At 39.4% G+C, this 17765-nt stretch overlaps 1 protein-coding gene across 2 annotated transcripts in view; it reads right to left on the bottom strand.

The window, feature by feature from the left end:
* CSN6 (COP9 signalosome subunit 6) overlaps window positions 1-17765 on the bottom strand; it is a 256482-nt gene that overhangs the window by 215558 nt on the left and 23159 nt on the right. For both annotated transcript variants that reach the window (XM_090381728.1, XM_090381726.1), the window contains exon 2: window positions 6937-7068. In XM_090381728.1, coding sequence (XP_090237854.1) covers window positions 6937-7068 — 132 coding nt within the window. The remainder of the gene's footprint in view (window positions 1-6936; window positions 7069-17765) is intronic.

Here is a 17765-nt window from a genome sequence, read left to right as displayed (position 1 = left end):
GATGTGGATACCCACCAGAAAACTAAACATAGACTCTGTGATCGTATTTCAGAGCATGGGGGGGAGCCAATGTTACTAGCTCAGCCATTGTGGAGCACTTTTGGAATGGACAACATTGTTATTATAATCCACATTCCAATGTTGAGGTGCTAGACTACATTCGGGACTCCTGCCATCTCATGTGGATGGAAGCCCTCCATATAGCTGCCATGGATTCCACCATTAATCGTAGAGGTGGAACTCACACGCATCCTATTATGGAGGTCATTATTTTACAGAGTGACGAGGTGGTATCGAAAATCTTCATGCTTTGAATGGATTGAGCAATCGTGTTGAAATTCTTCCTCTTGCTCAGGCTACATGCATGAGGGGGTATAAATTCAAATTGAGGAAGGATGCTTGCAAGAGATATGTGCAGAAGTTTGCCATCAGCCAGAGTCATTGATTGTTGGAACAAACTTCGGCTAAGGTAAAGAAAGCCTGCACGAGAACGACGAGAAACGTTGGATAACTTGTGCAGAAAATTAGTTTCCCAACACCGGACTCTAGTGCTGCTCACTCGGTAAACAGACAGTAGGTGTTATCGGTCTAGAGCAGAAATCGAGGATATATTGATTGACAGGTAGGCGTAGCAAACGATGAAATGATTGGTGGTGGGCGCAACAGACGACAAGCTACTGTGTAGTCATTGGTTGGCATTATGATGTGTATTTACCAGTAAAGAATGGTGCATAATAGTTTTGTAATGAACAGTGAACAGATAATAGTAGTGATGAATCTTTTAAGGTGCTGATTGACGTTATCATATGTGTGTATACATACGAGCGTCTTTAAAAATAAAAGTACAGTAATAAAAAATTAATATTTTGTTAATAAATAATTTATGTGCTAGTTCACCCACGAATCTAAAGAAAAAAGGTTAGGTTACCCCCTCCATTTTGGGAGGGGTTCAAGCTTCCATGGGATTCAAGTCAAGGTAACCTGACCTTTTTTCACCATTACGAAATACTGTAATGGTGAAAAAAGTTAGGGCATGTGCAATTAGAACAAGTTACCATTAGTGCTGCTAAAGTGATACTAAACCGATGTTATTGTTTGCCACGCCTACCTGTCAATCAATATATCGTTCTTCACTTTGCTCCAGACCGATACCTACCGTCTGTTTACCGAATGAGCAGCGCTAGAGTGCCGTATCGGGAAACTAATTTTCCACGCAAGTTATCAGATGTTTCTCGTTGTTCTCGTGCAGACTTTCTTTACCTTCGCCCAAATTTCCATTTGTTGTTGTTGTTGTCGTTGGGAACAACAACAACAAATTGAATAAATTCAAGGAAAAACTAGATATACTATTGTAGGGGATGGACAGGTGATGTGAGAAGAGTTTTTTTTTTTTTTTTTTTGGCTGATGTTTTATAAGCTTACTTTCTTGCATCATTGCACTACTAATATAAATAATACTAACTTTGCTATAAGGACACACATGGTTAAGTCTCCAAGATTACTTTAGAGAAAAAGAATATTAACATACTACAAAAACTAAAGTGGCAAATTAATTTTAAAATTACAATTATATATCTGGCAAGGTGCAATTCTGCTATCTGAGTACTATAACAAAGCAAAAACAAAGACAGATAAAAAGCTAACAAATAATACATAAAAAGCCAAAAATATTGCATCAAAAGCCATAAACATTTTTTTTTTTTTTTTTTCACAAATATGTTTTCTGAAATGTTTTGTACACTGGTTTACTATTGTTGCTCTGAGAGGCTATTGCTTTGAATGGAAAGAGTTGTGGGTGGAGTTCCAGAGAGTTTAGTACTGGGCACTTTTTTGTTTCTGATATTTATTATTGACAATTATGAACAAAAAATTTCAAGAAATAACAAGTTTAATCTCAATTTTATGACAAAACATTTCTGATAAAAAGTTTCTCAAAAGATCTCAATTTTATGATAAAAATTTTAGGAAGGTGAGCATTAATAGTGAAGAATACAAATTATGTAATTTCTGAATTTTTGTTTCTCCCAAAATTTTTACTTTTACCCCATTTGAAGTAATTTACCCCTGTTTCCCAACCATTACATAAAGTATTGGTTAAGCCACAACTTGAGGACAGTGTATTAGTATGTACACTCCATTTCCAAAAACATGTTGATCTGTTAGAAAAGGTGCAGTAAAGAGTTTAGTTAGTGTCACAAATTATTCCTAGTAAAAAGACTTCAGTTTTACTTTTTACAGGTTACAAAATCTTGATAACAGGGATTTCTTTTAAAACTATATAGATAGCAGAGGTTAGGATTAGTAGAAGCATATGATGCAAGAAAGCAAGCTTATGCAGCATCAGCCAAAAAAAAACTTTCCATTTCACCCCTCTGTTCATTCGAAATACCTCTCCAGCTGAGCCTTAAATTTATTTAGGCTATCAACTTCCACAACAAGGGATGGAAATCTGTTCCACCAACCAACCAACTAACCACTGGCTAAAGGCAAATTTCCACCCATCCATCCTACATCTGTCTTTCTTCAATCTGAATTTATGCCCTCTCAGTGATTATTCTGAGCAAGAGGAAGAATCCCATCGGCATTGAGCATGCTCAAACCATTCAAGGCTTTATACACCTCTTTCAGATCACCTCGCCGGTGCCTAGTCTTCAGACACTGTAATTCGCAAAACTTAAGCCTTTCTTCGTAAGAGCAACCCTTTGTTCCATTCACTAATCCCATTGTCCTTCTCTGTACTCGTTCCAGCAGCTCTACATCCTTCTTGAAATGAGGCCACCGGACCTGAATACGGTACTCAAGGTGTGGCCTGACCATTGCCTTATACAAGGGAATAATCACCTCCTTATCCCTGCTAGAAAAATTCCTATATATCATTGACAAGACACCATGAGCTACTCTTGCAGCCCATCTGCACCGCCCAGAGAACTTCATATCTGCCTGCACAATTACCCCCAGGTCCTTTTCATTCTCTACCACTGTCAGTGTAGTACCACAGAGTCGATACGTTGCTCTGGGGTTGCTGTTTCCCATATGTAGTACTTAACATTTGTAAATGTTAAACTTCATTTGCCACCTCTCAGCATATCTGCTCAACCTTTCCAGATCCTGTTGCAGCAGCATAGTGTCAGTAGTGTCCTTGACAACCCTGCCAACCTTTGTATCGTCTGCAAACTTGGACATTAAGCTTGATATACCATCATCAATATCATTTATAAATACAGAAAACGATAATGGACCCAACACTGAACCCTGAGGGACTCCACTAATAACATTAGTCCACGATGAGCAGTATCCATTGATTACCACTCTATCTTCTCCCCCTCAACCACCCCTTTATCCATAGCAGCAATTTGCCCCCAATGCTACACTGCTCCAATTTGTGCAGCAGTCTTCCATATCAAAAGCATTTCAAAGATCCAAATATATAATATTAAAGTTATTCCCTGCATCCAGTTCTTTTGTAACTGCATCATAGTATCCAATCAAATTAGTCAGGCAAGACTTTCCCTTAACAAAACCATGCTGTGTCCAAGCTATAACTGAAGTCTTGTCTAGATGATTCTGTAGTGCTTCTTTAATCAGTGCCTCCATTAATTTTCCTGGAACAGAAGTTAAACTCACAAGTCTATAATTACTTGTGTCAGCCTTTGATTCCTCCTTTGTGAATTGGGGTCACATTTGCCCATCTCCAGTCTATGCGTACCTTCCCTGAATCCAAGGAAGCTCTCATAAGTATGGCTAAGGGTTTGCTTACTTCATTTGCTGTCTCCTTTAATATAATTGGATAGATCCTATCCACCCCAGGTGCCTTTCTTTTGTTTATCTTCAACAATTTATCCTCCACTTTACTCTCAGTTGTTACAAGATTATCTAGCTTACTGCCAGAGTTGAATACACCTCTGGCATTCCCCTAGCTGAATAACTCCTCATGTGTAAATGTCGATGCAAAATATTCATTTAGTTTGTTAGCTACCTGAGCAGGATCATCAACAGTTAAACCATCGATATCAAGTGGACCAATCTGATTCATCCCCTTCCTTCTAGAGTTTACATAAGTAAAGAATGTTTTGCTGTTTTTCTTTGCATCCTTTGCCAAAGATTTCTCGTAATCTTCCTTCGCCTGCCTAACCTCCTTTGTAACTTGGTTACAGACCAGCTTATATCTATCATAGGCTTCTGTGTCACATGTTAATTTATATGTATCCCATGCATTTTTATTCTCTGCCACATGTCTCATTAGTTCACAAACTAACGTCCATTTAGGCATAAACCTTGAACAATATTTCTTACTTGGTATGAAAAGCCTAGTAGCTTTCAAGATAAGTTCTTTGAATGCTTCCCATTTTAAATTTGCTGTTGGTAACATCATCAGTTGGTCCCACTATATAGAATTTAAATACTGTCTCAGACCATCGTAGTCGCCTTTACGAAAGCAAAAACCCTTCCCTTTACCCCTGATGGTAGTTACCTCTTTGAGTAAATCCCACTTCAGCACACTGTGATCACTGCCACCTAGTGGTTCCTTTATCTGCAGATTCTTCATGCATGAAGAATCACTACTGATAATCAGATCAAGAGTATTACTCCCTCTAGTTGCCTCCCAAACATGCTGATTTAGAAAACGATTATCCAATAAATCCACAAAAGCCTTGCTAGTGTGTGAGTGACCAACCCACAAATTCTAGTCAATATCTGAAAAATTAAAATCTCCCATTATAAGACTCTCTGATTAACTGGCCCACTCTATTTCCCTGTTCAGTTTCTTATTATACTCATCAGAGTCATTAGGCCTATAGCACACTCCTACTCTCAATTTTGATCTCCCAATGCTTATGTCACACCAAACTGACTCGACACTGCACTGTCCAGCAATGTCGACTGGCTTCGCTTCCTTGGATTTTATGTGTTTCTTAACTAATAGCATAACCCCTCCTCCCTTCCTATCCTGTCTATCCTTTCTGTACACATTGTACTCCCCACATTCCAGTTCTGCATTCCTTATATCTGTGTGACACCACATCTCTGATATCCCAACAATATCTGCCTTTGATGTTTTGAGCAATACCTCAAATTCATCAAATTTATTTACCAAACTCCTAGCATTGGTGTACACGCAAGTATACATGCACCGTTTATATTCTTAGGTACCCTAACACAACCCATGTGGTTACTTGTACCGCAATGACTCCCAGCAGTCTCTGAAATATTCTGCATCTTGTTTTCTAGACTGCTGCTCATACCAATAGAAGCAGTGCAAGAATCACTTTCACCTCTCCAGTGGCTACTGTTAATCTATTATTCCTTGTATCCCCTCCCCAAGCTAGCAGTTTTCCAACCGACCTAACACTGCCTCGATAGCATCAGCAAATATTCTTGCATCCTTTCTGTTTAAGTGTATCCCATCTCTGTAGAAGCAGTCTCTCCTGTTAACAAGTACAGACCAGGCTGAAAAAAATTTTACCCCTTGAGCCTTGCACAATCTTTTTATTGCCGAATTGATCGACAAGGCTCTCATCATATACTCCCTCCTATCGTGTCTGGGCAGAATTGCAGACACTTTCAAATTCAACCCTAATTCACGACTTTTTTTCAACAGTGACCTGTACTTGTTAAGTAATTCTGCCGGTCTCCTACTCTTAATATCATTAGTGCCAACGTGTACAACTATATCACCTTTTGTGCCCTTAAAAGATGATATCTGCTCTACGTCATCAACCTTTGCCCCTGCAGACATACCCTGGTCCTTTTCCACCTATCCTTTTTACAAAGCATGTTCCCCATTTCCCTGACAATAGACCAACAACTACAGGTAAATAGTTGTATGCTACATGTATAAAAACTGTTTTTCAGCCAAAAGATAAATTTAAAAAAAAAAAAAAGGTAAACTGCAGCCATTATCAATCCACTGCAGGATGGAAGCCTCCTTAACAATTCATGCTGAGGGAAGTGGACCATAATCTGCCACACTGGTCCAGTGCGGGTTGGCAGATCGACGACCGTATTTAGCAATCAGGGGCTTAACACCGGTCTACTGAAGGAGCGTGTGCTACTGCAGTCCCGCTCCTTGCCACTCGGCTACGGAGGCTCTCTTTTAAAACTTACGCCAAATAACCTGAATTCTTTGCATCATTTTACCTCTATATTAATTTGGTTTGGTTTGGTTTGGTTTGGGTTTTATTGGCGCATCAGCAACAGAGGCTATAATGCGCCAAATACCGGTCATATATAAAAAGTTCCTCTATATTAATGCTATTAATAATATTATAACGTTATATATGTTCTTCTGACGTAACACAACACCAGATATATCCGAGTACTTTACTATACTCATTGTTGTCAACACTATCTAACCATTCAGACATTATAACCTATATAAATGGCAATTTGCTGCGATGACCATCCAACAATCTGTACTAGAAAAATATACCAAATCTCATAGTATCAACAGATAACATTATCTGCTTATTTTTTTTTTAAGTGAATACTACAAGAAAATCATGGAAAAAGTATTACATCATGTCAATTCAATGATACAATCATTTAAGTCATTGCTATTTTGTGAGGGTGGGAATGAGGGAAAGAGAGAGAATGATGTCATGTAGTGTCTTATGCCACCAAGTGGCATAAGACACACTACATGACTTATGCTTTAGTTTGAATCCCTCCACTGATGGGTTTTTTTTTTTTTTTTTTTTTGATTTTCATGGTCTTTTTTGATTTTCATTATTGAATTTTTTGTACAATCATTATTTCAATTACTCAAATAATCAATTACCAATCCTCTGATTACAGAAATCATTCGATTATGTCTACTGCTATTACAAACAAAACCATGCTTTCCTAAACTGTATAAGACAGATATGAAAATATGGAACCTTATTAAGGATGCAATTTTTCTTACATAAATTTTAATAAAATAAAATAATTACTTACACTGTTGTTCTTTAGTTGTGTAGTAGTCTTTATCAATTACAATATCACCTTCTATACGATCAAATACCAACTCAAAAGAATTCATTATTTCAAGATTACGACCTTTTTGCTTTCCTATTAAAGCACCAACAACTGTTACAAATGAAAACAATAAAGAATTAGTACTATACCTAAGGTACTGAAGTCTTTTACTTAAATACAATGCATCCTCAATATACATGGGTATTGGAGGAAAACAACTTTAACACCCACATTATAAGCAAAGTGTATTATAGACAAAAATAAAATTTAACTTGTTTTACTCTTATTTCTTTAACGTGAAACAATGATTAAAAGACCACCTACTGAGCAGGCACTTTTATACATAAAATTTCAATTCATAAATTTTTTTTTCTTTTAGTTTTACTATTTTGCCATCCTCGAATGAAATGGGTTAAACATTTTAAATGGCAAATGCATTGTTACTGTAATTCTTTTTTAAATAATTCTTAACTTAAAAATAAAAATATTAAACGTCAATGCTTCATGTACCTAAAAAATGAATTTCAAAACTGTCAATGTCCTATAACAATTCCACACTTCCAAATGAGGCAGGTTTAGAAGGGAATCCAATTTATACTATAGTGCATAAATCAAAAATAAGAAAAAACTCAGCTACATAATCATAGGTCACAAAATCTAACAGCTGCAGGAGCTAGGTGGTCATAAAAACAAAAAAAAGTTTGTTTTTTTTGTAACACTACCCTTTGAGTTACTGATTAAGGTATTACTGGAAATTGTCACAAAGGCAAAAACCAACATCTCAGAAATCTTTTCCACCGAAAATAGCGTAATATGGCTAGTTACATTCTGGATCAAACTACGGAACTTTCCCCCTCCCCTCTCTTCGTCAAAGTTATACTACTTGGATTATAAACAACACAAGTGAATTTTACAGTACTGTATTGCAGAATAATAAAAGAATGAAAACTGCAGTAAATAGCAGCAACTTACAAAATTATACGAACTGTAGTAAGCAGCAGAAACTTATAAAATTACACAAACTGTTTGTCAATTCATGCATTGCATTGCATTATGTTATGTTATGTTATGTTATTTTGGTTTTTAGGAGCATTAGCAACTAAGGCCATATTGCTCCGGGAATATGCGGTGGTCATTCCCTTGACCTTTCCGCATCCTCCGTATTTGGTGGTGACGGGCTCGAACCCCGGTCTAATCAAGAAACGTGTGCTACGCACTGCTGCTCCTTCCCACCTGGCTACAGAGACGCCTGCATTGCATTATGTAAAGAGTAGTTTTTGCTATTCAAAACATGATTTCATCCTTGAAAAGAATGCCATGTGCTGTTGTTTACAAAAATTTATAGCTAAGTAAATCACAACTCATAAATATAATAGCTGTTTTGCTCTTTCAGAAGAAAATGTTAAGTTTTACAAGCGTCCTGTGCGCATTAATGTTTCATTGATGTATTTTTTTTTTTTTTTTGCATCTCTTATTGAGGCAAGACAAGAAATAAACTGAGCACCTATAGTAATTACTCTTGATAACTACTCTGTATAAAAATCATTCATCTAATTGAGAGAATACACTACAGAAGAGAAGAGAACAGCTCAATAAGCCACACATTTTGAAAACCATTTGAATAGTTGGCTCCACACTGTGAGTTACTCCACTAAGTCCAGTGTTAGCTATCCCATCTCCGCATTGTATTCTTTGTACGTGTGACACAGAACTCTCTGAAGGCCAGAGATTTAAAGATGTATGGAGAGTGGAACATTGTGTAGTGTTGTGTACCATTGTACCTCTGACCATTTAGCCACTGGGCCAAAGTGAAACCCAACATTGTCCACACTTTGCCACGGGGAGGCAGATCAGGCACCCAGTAGATTTTTAATAGTACTCTGGCAGGCCCTGCCACCAAGTTTCGTGGCTAGAGCTAATTTATATATATTAAAAAGGAAAAAAAAAAATTAAGTGCTGGAAATTAGATTAAGGCCGAATTGGAGTTTAAAGTTAGGGCAGAGTTAAATTTAGACACAAAGTTAAGTTTAATTTAGATTAAGAGCAAGTGCAATGGTTGGGTAAGTTAAAATAGGGAAGAAGACTGATGGCTGGGGGAAACATATAGAAGTACATGTATGGGGACAATAGAGAAAGCGGCTCCAGAAATACCAGTGGGGATAAGCCCCAACAGAGGAAAGGGGGTGGGGAGGAGACAGGAACCCGTCTCCTTCCCCCAGGGAAAAAGGGAACAAAGGTACCACACAAGGGAGTGTGATACAGATCACCAGATGACGCTGGCAGCAGAGCTGCATGATGTCAGGTGGGGGGGGGAGAGACAATTACTTTATTCATAATCCACATTCTCACTCTACTTGCATTCTATTTTTATACTTTTTGTTTTTTTTTCCCTACGTTTTATGGTATTTTTTTTCTGTGAGGTACTCCACTCTGTGAGTTTCCTTCTGATAGTATGTATTTTTACATCACCCTTGGAGGATGATCATACCTGCAGCATATTGAGGTTACACTTTAGTCATACACAAATTATTAAATTATTTTTGCAGCCTTTTAAGTTTGTGGTTACAATTTGATAAAGTTTGAATATCACTTTCATCATTAATAAGGTATTTAATTTCATCATTAATAAGGAGTCATTGACCAGTGATGCAGCAATTATGGAGCAAGCTTACAAGAAGGCCCGCAACCTGTATGTGGCCTACATTAACTACCGCAAGCCCTTGGAACCCATACCCCACAATGGCTGACAGAGACACTGAAGATCTACAAAGTCCACCTGACCCTGACAAACCCTAGAAGCAACAATGGCAAAGCGGAGGACCACCATCAAGATAAAGAACATCATGACCAGACTGATTGCCCATTAGAAGAGGAACTTTCCATGAAGGTGTCCTGCGTCCACTATGGTTCTATACAGAACCCAACCCATTGTCCACCATGCTTAACACAGCAAGCTGGTTATATGCTTAAAAAAGGGAGGAAGAACCAGTACATCCTCTGTCACCTGATGTACATGGATGATATCAAACTCTATGCAGCAATTCCAAATCAACTTCAACAGCTACATCAGATCCACTGACATCACACAATGCAATTTGGCCTAGACAAATGCAGCCCCATGGATTATATCAAGGAAATACACTTAGCCAAAACTACCAGCTGAAAACCAGTGAAGAGATTGAGACCATGACAGAGGGAGTAAACTACAAATATCTGGGGGATGACGCAGGCTCAACAATTAAAACACAAGGAGATCAAGGTCTTCCTGAATAGAAGAAGAGTGGAAGAAGTCCCTAGAGTGGCAGAATTCAAGGGCATGGATCACACAAAGACCCACACCATACAAAACAGAGACCCAAAAGAATCCCTTGGCAAGTAACAGCCCACCTCAATTGGAAAATAATACTGGATTACCACAACAACAATGAAATAACACTAGATACCATCCACACAGCCATTTATTGTGACACTGTGACAGCCACCAGGATGAACAGAAGAGAAACCAGAGACTAACAGAAAACAAAACACAAAGACAAGGAACCATCAGCCTGGAAACGGAGGCTACAGCACAAAATAGAAGAGGTATGAGTGAAGATAGGTCAAGTGACAAAGTACCAATCGTGTAACAGATGTAAGAAGCTGATCAGAAAAGTGAAGACCATTCAAGAAAGACAACATCCACAGCAAAAACAAGATCCATAACCAGGGAACTGAAGAATACCTGGATACCCTCAAGCAGAACCTCCAAAACTTGTCTAGGAAATAAATAAACTCGTACACCGACCATTAAATAAAATTTTACTGTAACTAAAGTTTTTTACAAATAATATCAAAAACAAAATCAAAAACAAATTATTTACAATAAACTAATGGTTGTATATTACAGAGTGCTAAAAACTGTAATAAAAATCATTTACTATAAAATATACTAAAATATAAAAATTAAAGGCGCTAAAAACAGCTAAAAAACCTGGAACTTTTGAGAGCGTCAGCTCCCTTCTTCAACAGTAATAAGACTTCCTGCAATATCTTTTTATATAGTAGGCTCCAAAACAACCTGTATAAAGCCTATATTGACTACCACAAGGCCTTCGACACCATGCCCCATAGCTAGCTGATACAGACACTGAAGATCTACAAATCAACAAGACACTGACACACTTCCTAGAAGCAACAATGGTGAAATGGAGAAGCACCCTCAATGTCAAGTACACTGTGACCACATTCATTCCATTCAAAAGAGGAAGCTTCCAGGAAGATGCCCTGAGCCCACTATGGTTCTGTCTAACGCTCAACCCACTGTCCGCCATGCTCAATAAACAGCAAGTATGGATATAATCTAAAAGAAAGAAGAAAGAACCTGTACACCTTCTCTCACCTGATGCACATGAATGACATCAAACTTTATGCTACAACCGAGAATAAACTCCAACAGCTACTCCAGATCACTGAAGGGTACAGCACTGACATCAGAATGCAATTTGGCCTAGACAAATGCAAGACCCATTGATTGCATCACAGGCTTCCAATCAGCCGAAACTACCAGCTGAAGACCTGTGAAGAGATTGAAGCTATGACAGGTGAGACCTGCAAATACCTGAGGATGCAGGCCCACCAGTTACAACACAAGGAGATCAAGGCATGCCTTACTGAAAAAATACCATCAGAGACTGAGCTAAAAACAAAGCTGACTAATGAGAACATGGTCCCTGCACAGTCCCAGTACTAACATACCCTTTCAGGATCATAGATCGGGCCAACACTGAGTTGGAGAAGACTGAGATTGACCGGGATAATGATGACCAAGAGCCACCAACACCACCCAAACTCGGCCATTGACAGACTGACCATAGCCCAAAAAGGAATAGTAAAAGGGTTTGGCAGAGCTCATTGAACAACAGAAGGCAATTAAGAACCTGAGGGATAACTTCAAGGAAAACACAGTACCAATCTACAAATTCAAAAGGAAGATAGACAAATGGAACACAATGCTCAACCTCAACAGGGAGACTCCACTCACATAAACAGAAATATTGGTGTAAAAGACACTCCATCAAGACTACATAGAGAAGGTTTCCAACACATGCCTCACAAGTGGGAGGCTCTTCCGCAAGACTGGATGATTTGTAAGATGCATATCTTACATGATATTTTTTTTATTAATTCTATAATGAGAATTTAAGTCATTATTGTTTGATGTGAATAAATTCTGGAAATAAAACTAACTTTGGGCAACGAGAGAGTGATCATGTCGAAACAGATGGGGGTTTAGCAGGGCTTGTTTGATGTAGGGGCACATTCATCTTTGTAAGAGAGGCTACGGGGGAAAGAGGTAAACAACGGATGACCAACTGCAGGGGGGCTGGACAGCTTACCGAAGTAGAGCGGAAGCTGCACTTGAAGGAAATGAACAGAGTAAAAGTGGAGGGAGAAAACAAAGTGACCGAGATGAGGAGGGACCATTTTAGAAATGAAGAGCGGTTATGGCTGTTAGAGAGGCAGCAAGGATTAGAGTTTTAAAAGTGAAGGAAAAAAGAGGCCAATGTTTAAATGCACTCTTATAAATTTCAAGGGCATTCACTTCTATGAGATGTGACTAAGGGAGTAAGTGGACATAGATTGCAAGCAGGAATGTTCTCAAAGCATCTGAACATAAAACTGTCCTCAGCTATGAACTTAGGTGCCAACCAATCAGAACGGGGTCTAGACAGAAGTAGTGGGCCAGAATCAAATTAAAATGAGGATGCTGTAGAAAAATAGAAGGTAATTGGCCAGAGAGAGAGAGAGAGAGAGAGAGAGAGAGAGAGAGAGAGAGGATGAGATGAAAAAGGAAAAGGGCATGAAAAGAGAGGGAGAAGGGGCCTTTTCCTTTTGGTGGTTGAAGAGAAGGGTTAGCATTAGTATTATTTGAGGCATATGATGCAAGAAAGCAAGCTTATACAGCATCAGCCAGAGATAAAAAAAACCTTCAACATTTCACCCATCCGGTCACTCCAAATGTTTGTCTAGGTCAGCCTTAAATTTATTTAAGCTATCAACTTCCACAACAACAGATGAAAGTCTGTTCCGGCAATCAACTACCCGCTAGCTAAGGGCAAACTTCCGCACATCTATACTACAACTGTTTTCCCTCAATTCGAATCGATGCCCCCTCAGGTTCTTAATCTGAGCAAGCAGAAATATCCCATCAACATTGAGCCTGCTCAAATCATTCAAGGCCTTATACACCTCAATCAGATCACCTCACAGATGCCTATTCTCCAAATGCTGCAACTTGCAGAACTTAAGCCTTTCTTCGTAAGCGCACCCCCTTTGTTCCTCTCACCAATCTTGTTGCCCTTCTCTGTACTCGTTCTAGCAACTCTGCATCCTTCCTAAAATGAGGCCTCCAGACCTGTATACAGTACTCAAGGTGTGGCCTGACCACCGCCTTGTACAAAGGGATAATCACCTCTTTGTCTCAGCTAGCAAAATTCTTATATATCATTGACAAAACTCTATGACCTGTCTGGCAGCCCATCTGCACTGCTCAGAGAACTTCATAACTGACAGCACAGTTACCCCCAGTTCTTTTTCATTCTCCACCTCCCTGAGTGTAGTACCACACAATTGGTACATTTCTCTTGGGTTACTGTTACCCATATGCAATAGCATACTATCTATACTGTCATTAACAACCCTGCCCCCGGCAACCCAAAGGTTGTGGGTTCGAATCCTGCTTCGGGCTTGGATCAAAGTACTGCAAAAACCTTGGGAGGTGCATTATGGCCACAGAAGCCAATGCGCCAACAACTACAAAAAGACAAAAAAAAAAAAAAAAACAACCCTACCAACCTTTGTATCATCTGCAAACTTGGACATTAAGCTAGATATACCTTCATCGATATCCTTGATAAATACACAAAACAAAAATGGGCCCAGCACTGACCCTGGGGGTTCCGCTAATAGCATTAGTCCGCCTAGAGCAGTGTTCATTTATTACCACTCTCTGCCATCTCCCACTCAACCATCCCTTTATCCATTGCAGTAACTTGCCCTTAATGCCATACCACTTCAATTTGTACAGCAGTCTTCCATGTGCAACAGTATCAGAAGCTTTCCTGAAATCCAAGTACAGTATATGATATCAAAATTTTTTTTTTCATCCAATTGCTTTGTGACCACATCGTAGTATCCAATCAAACTGGTCAGACAAGACTTCCCCTTTACAAACTTATGCTGTCTGAACTATTACTGCTGTCTTGTCTAGGTGTTCCTGTATCACCTCCTTAACCAGTGACTCCATTATTTTCTGCAGAACAGAAGTTAAATTAACAGGTCTATAATTATTTGAGTCATCCTTTGAACTCCCTTTCTGAATTGGGGATACATTTGCACATCTCCAGTCCATGGGGATCTCCCCATGATGCCCTTTACTAATGATATTAAGAGTAGGAGACCGGCAGAATTACTTAGCAAGTACAGGTCACTGTTGAAAAAAAGCCGGGAATTAGGGTTGAATTTGAAAGTGTCTGCAATTCTGCCCAGACACGATAGGAGGGAGTATATGATGAGAGCCTTGTCGATCAATTCGGCCCTGGAGGGATTGTGCAAGGCTCAAGGGGTAGAATTTTTTTCAGCCTGGACTGTACTTGTTAACAGGAGAGATTGCTTCTACAGGGATGGGATACACTTAAATAGAAAGGGTGCAAGAATTTTTGCTGATGCTGTCGAGGAAATGTTAGGTGGGTCGGAAAACTGCTAGTTGGGGGGGGGATACAAGGACTAATAGATTAACAGTAGCCACTGGCAGAGGTGGAAGTGATTCTTGCACTGCTTCTATTGGTATGAGCAGCAGTCTAGAAAACAAGATGCAGAATATTTCAGAGACTGCTGGGAGTCATTGCAGTACAAGAAAACATATGGGTTGTGTTAGGGTAGCTAAGAATAGAAACAGGTGCATGTATACCTGCCTGTACACCAATGCTAGGAGTTTGGTAAATAAATTTGATGAATTTGAGGTATTGCTCAAAACATCAAAGGCAGATATTGTTGGGATATCAGAGACGTGGTGTCACACAGATATAAGTAATGCGGAACTGGAAGTTGGGGAATACAATGTGTATAGAAAGGATAGACAGGACAGGAGGGGAGGAGGGGTTATGCTATTAGTTAAGAAACACATAAAGTCCAAGGAAGTGAAGCCAGTCGACATCGATGGACAGGGCAGTGTCGAGTCAGTTTGGTGTGACATAAGCATAGGGAAATCAAAATTGAGAGTAGGAGTGTGCTATAGGCCTAATGACTCTGATGAGTATAATAAGATATTGTACAGGGAAATAGAGTGGGCCAGTAAATCAGAGAGTCTTATAATGGGGGATTTTAATTTCCCAGATATTGACTGGAATTTGTGGGTTGGTCACTTGCACACTAGTAAGAATTTTGTGGATTTATTGGATGATTGTTTTCTACATCAGCATGTTTGTGAGGCAACTAGAGGGAGTAATACTCTTGATTTGATTATCAGTAGTGATTCTTCATGCATTAAGAATCTGCAGATAAATGAACCACTAGGTGGCAGTGATCACAGTGTGTTGAAGTGGGATTTACTCAAGGAGGTAACTACCATCAGAGTTAAAGGGAAGGGTTTTTGTTTTCGTTAAGGCGACTATGATGGTCTGAGACAGTATTTAAATTCTATACAGTGGGACCAACCGATGATGTTACCAACAGCAAACTCAAAATGGGAAGCATTCAAGGAACTAATCTTGGAGGCTACCAGGCTTTACATACCAACTAAGAAATATTGTTCAAGGTTTAGGCCTAAATGGTTGTCAGATGAACTAATGAGACATGTGGCAGAGAAGAAAAATGCATGGGATACATACAAATTAATGGGTGACATGGAAGCCTATGATAGATATAAGTTGGTCTGTAACCAAGTCACAAAGGAGATTAGGCAGGCAAAGGCAGACTACGAAAAATCCTTGGCAAAGGATGCAAAGAAAAACAGAAAAGTGTTCTTTACATATTTGGTCCACTGGATATTGATGGTTCAACAGTTGAGGATCCTGCTCAGGTGGCTAACAATCTAAATGAGTATTTTGCATCTACATTCACGCATGAGGAGTTATTCAGGAAGGAGAATGATGTAGGTAAAGTAAACATTGGCAGTGAGCTGGATGATTTTGTAATAACTGAGAGGAAAGTGGAGGAGAGATTGTTGAGGATAAACATAAAAAAGGCACCTGGGGTGGATGGGATCTATCCAGTTACATTAAAGGAGGCAGCAAAGGAAGTAAGCAAACCCCTAGCCATAATTATGGTTGGTTGGTTGGTGTCATGTCCATTTGAAGTCAAATTGAACCATGCGCTGATATCACTGCTTTAGCTAAGTCCACGATCTTTTCGTTGTAAAGTTCTCCCTGAAAAGGGGATTCGTCCATGCTTTGCAAAGTCGCCTGAATTGCAGGACAGCTGAAGATGTGTTCCGGAGTAAGCTGTTCTCTCGGGCAGTTTCTGCAAAGTTTATAAATTCTGGTACCATCCGCACTAATTTTCATACCTGCCATGTGTCGAGTTCTCAGTCTGGCAATGGTCTTAGTGATGTTCCTATTTGCATTAATCTCGCAGATTTGGTGATCAGTTTCTATATGTTTCTGTCTGAGTCTGTGTCTGGCGATGGCATTAGCATCATCTAGAGTTATGGTTAGCCATAATTATGAGAGCTTCTTTGGACTCAGGGGAGGTACCCATAGACTGGAGATGTGCAAATGTAACCCCAATTCACAAAGGAGGATCAAAGGCTGACACAAGTAATTATAGACCTGTTAGTTTAACTTCTGTTCCAGGTAAATTAATGGAGGCACTGGTTAAAGAAGCACTGCAGGATCATCTAGACAAGAATTCAGTTATAGCTCAGACGCAGCATGGTTTTGTTAAGGGCAGGTCTTGCCTGACCAATTTGATTGGATACTATGATGTAGTCACGAAAGAACTGGATGCGGGGAATAACTTTGATATTATATATTTGGATATTAGAAAGGCTTTTGATACTGTTGCACATGGAAGACTGCTGCACAAATTGGAGCAGTGTGGCATTGGAGGCAAATTGCTGCTATGGATAAGGGGATGGTTGAGTGGCAGAAGACAGAGAGTGGTAATCAATGGACACTGCTCAACGTGGACTAACGTTATTAGTGGAGTTCCTCAGGGTTCAGTGTTGGGTCCGTTGTTGTTTTCGGTGTTTATGAATGATATTGATGATGGGATATCAAGTTTAATGTCCAAGTTTGCAGATGATACAAAGGTTGGCAGGGATGTTAAGGACACTACTGACGCTATGCTGCTGCAACAGGATCTGGAAAGGTTGAACAGATGGGCTGAGAGGTGGCAAATGAAGTTTAACATTGACAAATGTAAAGTACTACATATGGGAAACAGTAACCCCAGAGCAACGTATCAACTCTGTGGTACTACAATGACAGTGGTGGAGAATGAAAAGGACCTGGGGGTAATTGTGCAGGCAGATATGAAGTTCTCTGAGCAGTGCAGACGAGCTGCAAGAGTAGCTCATGGTGTCTTGTCAATGATATACAGGAATTTTTCTAGCAGGGATAAGGAGGTGATTATTCCCTTGTATAAGGCAATGGTTAGGCCACATCTTGAGTACTGTATACAGGTCTGGAGGCCTCATTTCAAGAAGGATGTAAAGCTGCTGGAACGAGTACAAAGAAGGGCAACAAGATTAGTGAATGGAACTAAGGGTTGCTCTTACGAAGAAAGGCTTAAGTTTTGCAAATTACAGAGTCTGGAGACTAGGCACCGGC

Source organism: Mastigoproctus giganteus, chromosome 9, assembly GCF_048544385.1.
Source record: "Mastigoproctus giganteus isolate SK-2022 chromosome 9, ASM4854438v1, whole genome shotgun sequence".
Classification (NCBI taxonomy): domain Eukaryota; kingdom Metazoa; phylum Arthropoda; class Arachnida; order Uropygi; family Thelyphonidae; genus Mastigoproctus; species Mastigoproctus giganteus.
Note: the sequence above shows the minus strand (reverse complement) of the source record. Positions and strands in the feature narration are given on the sequence as shown.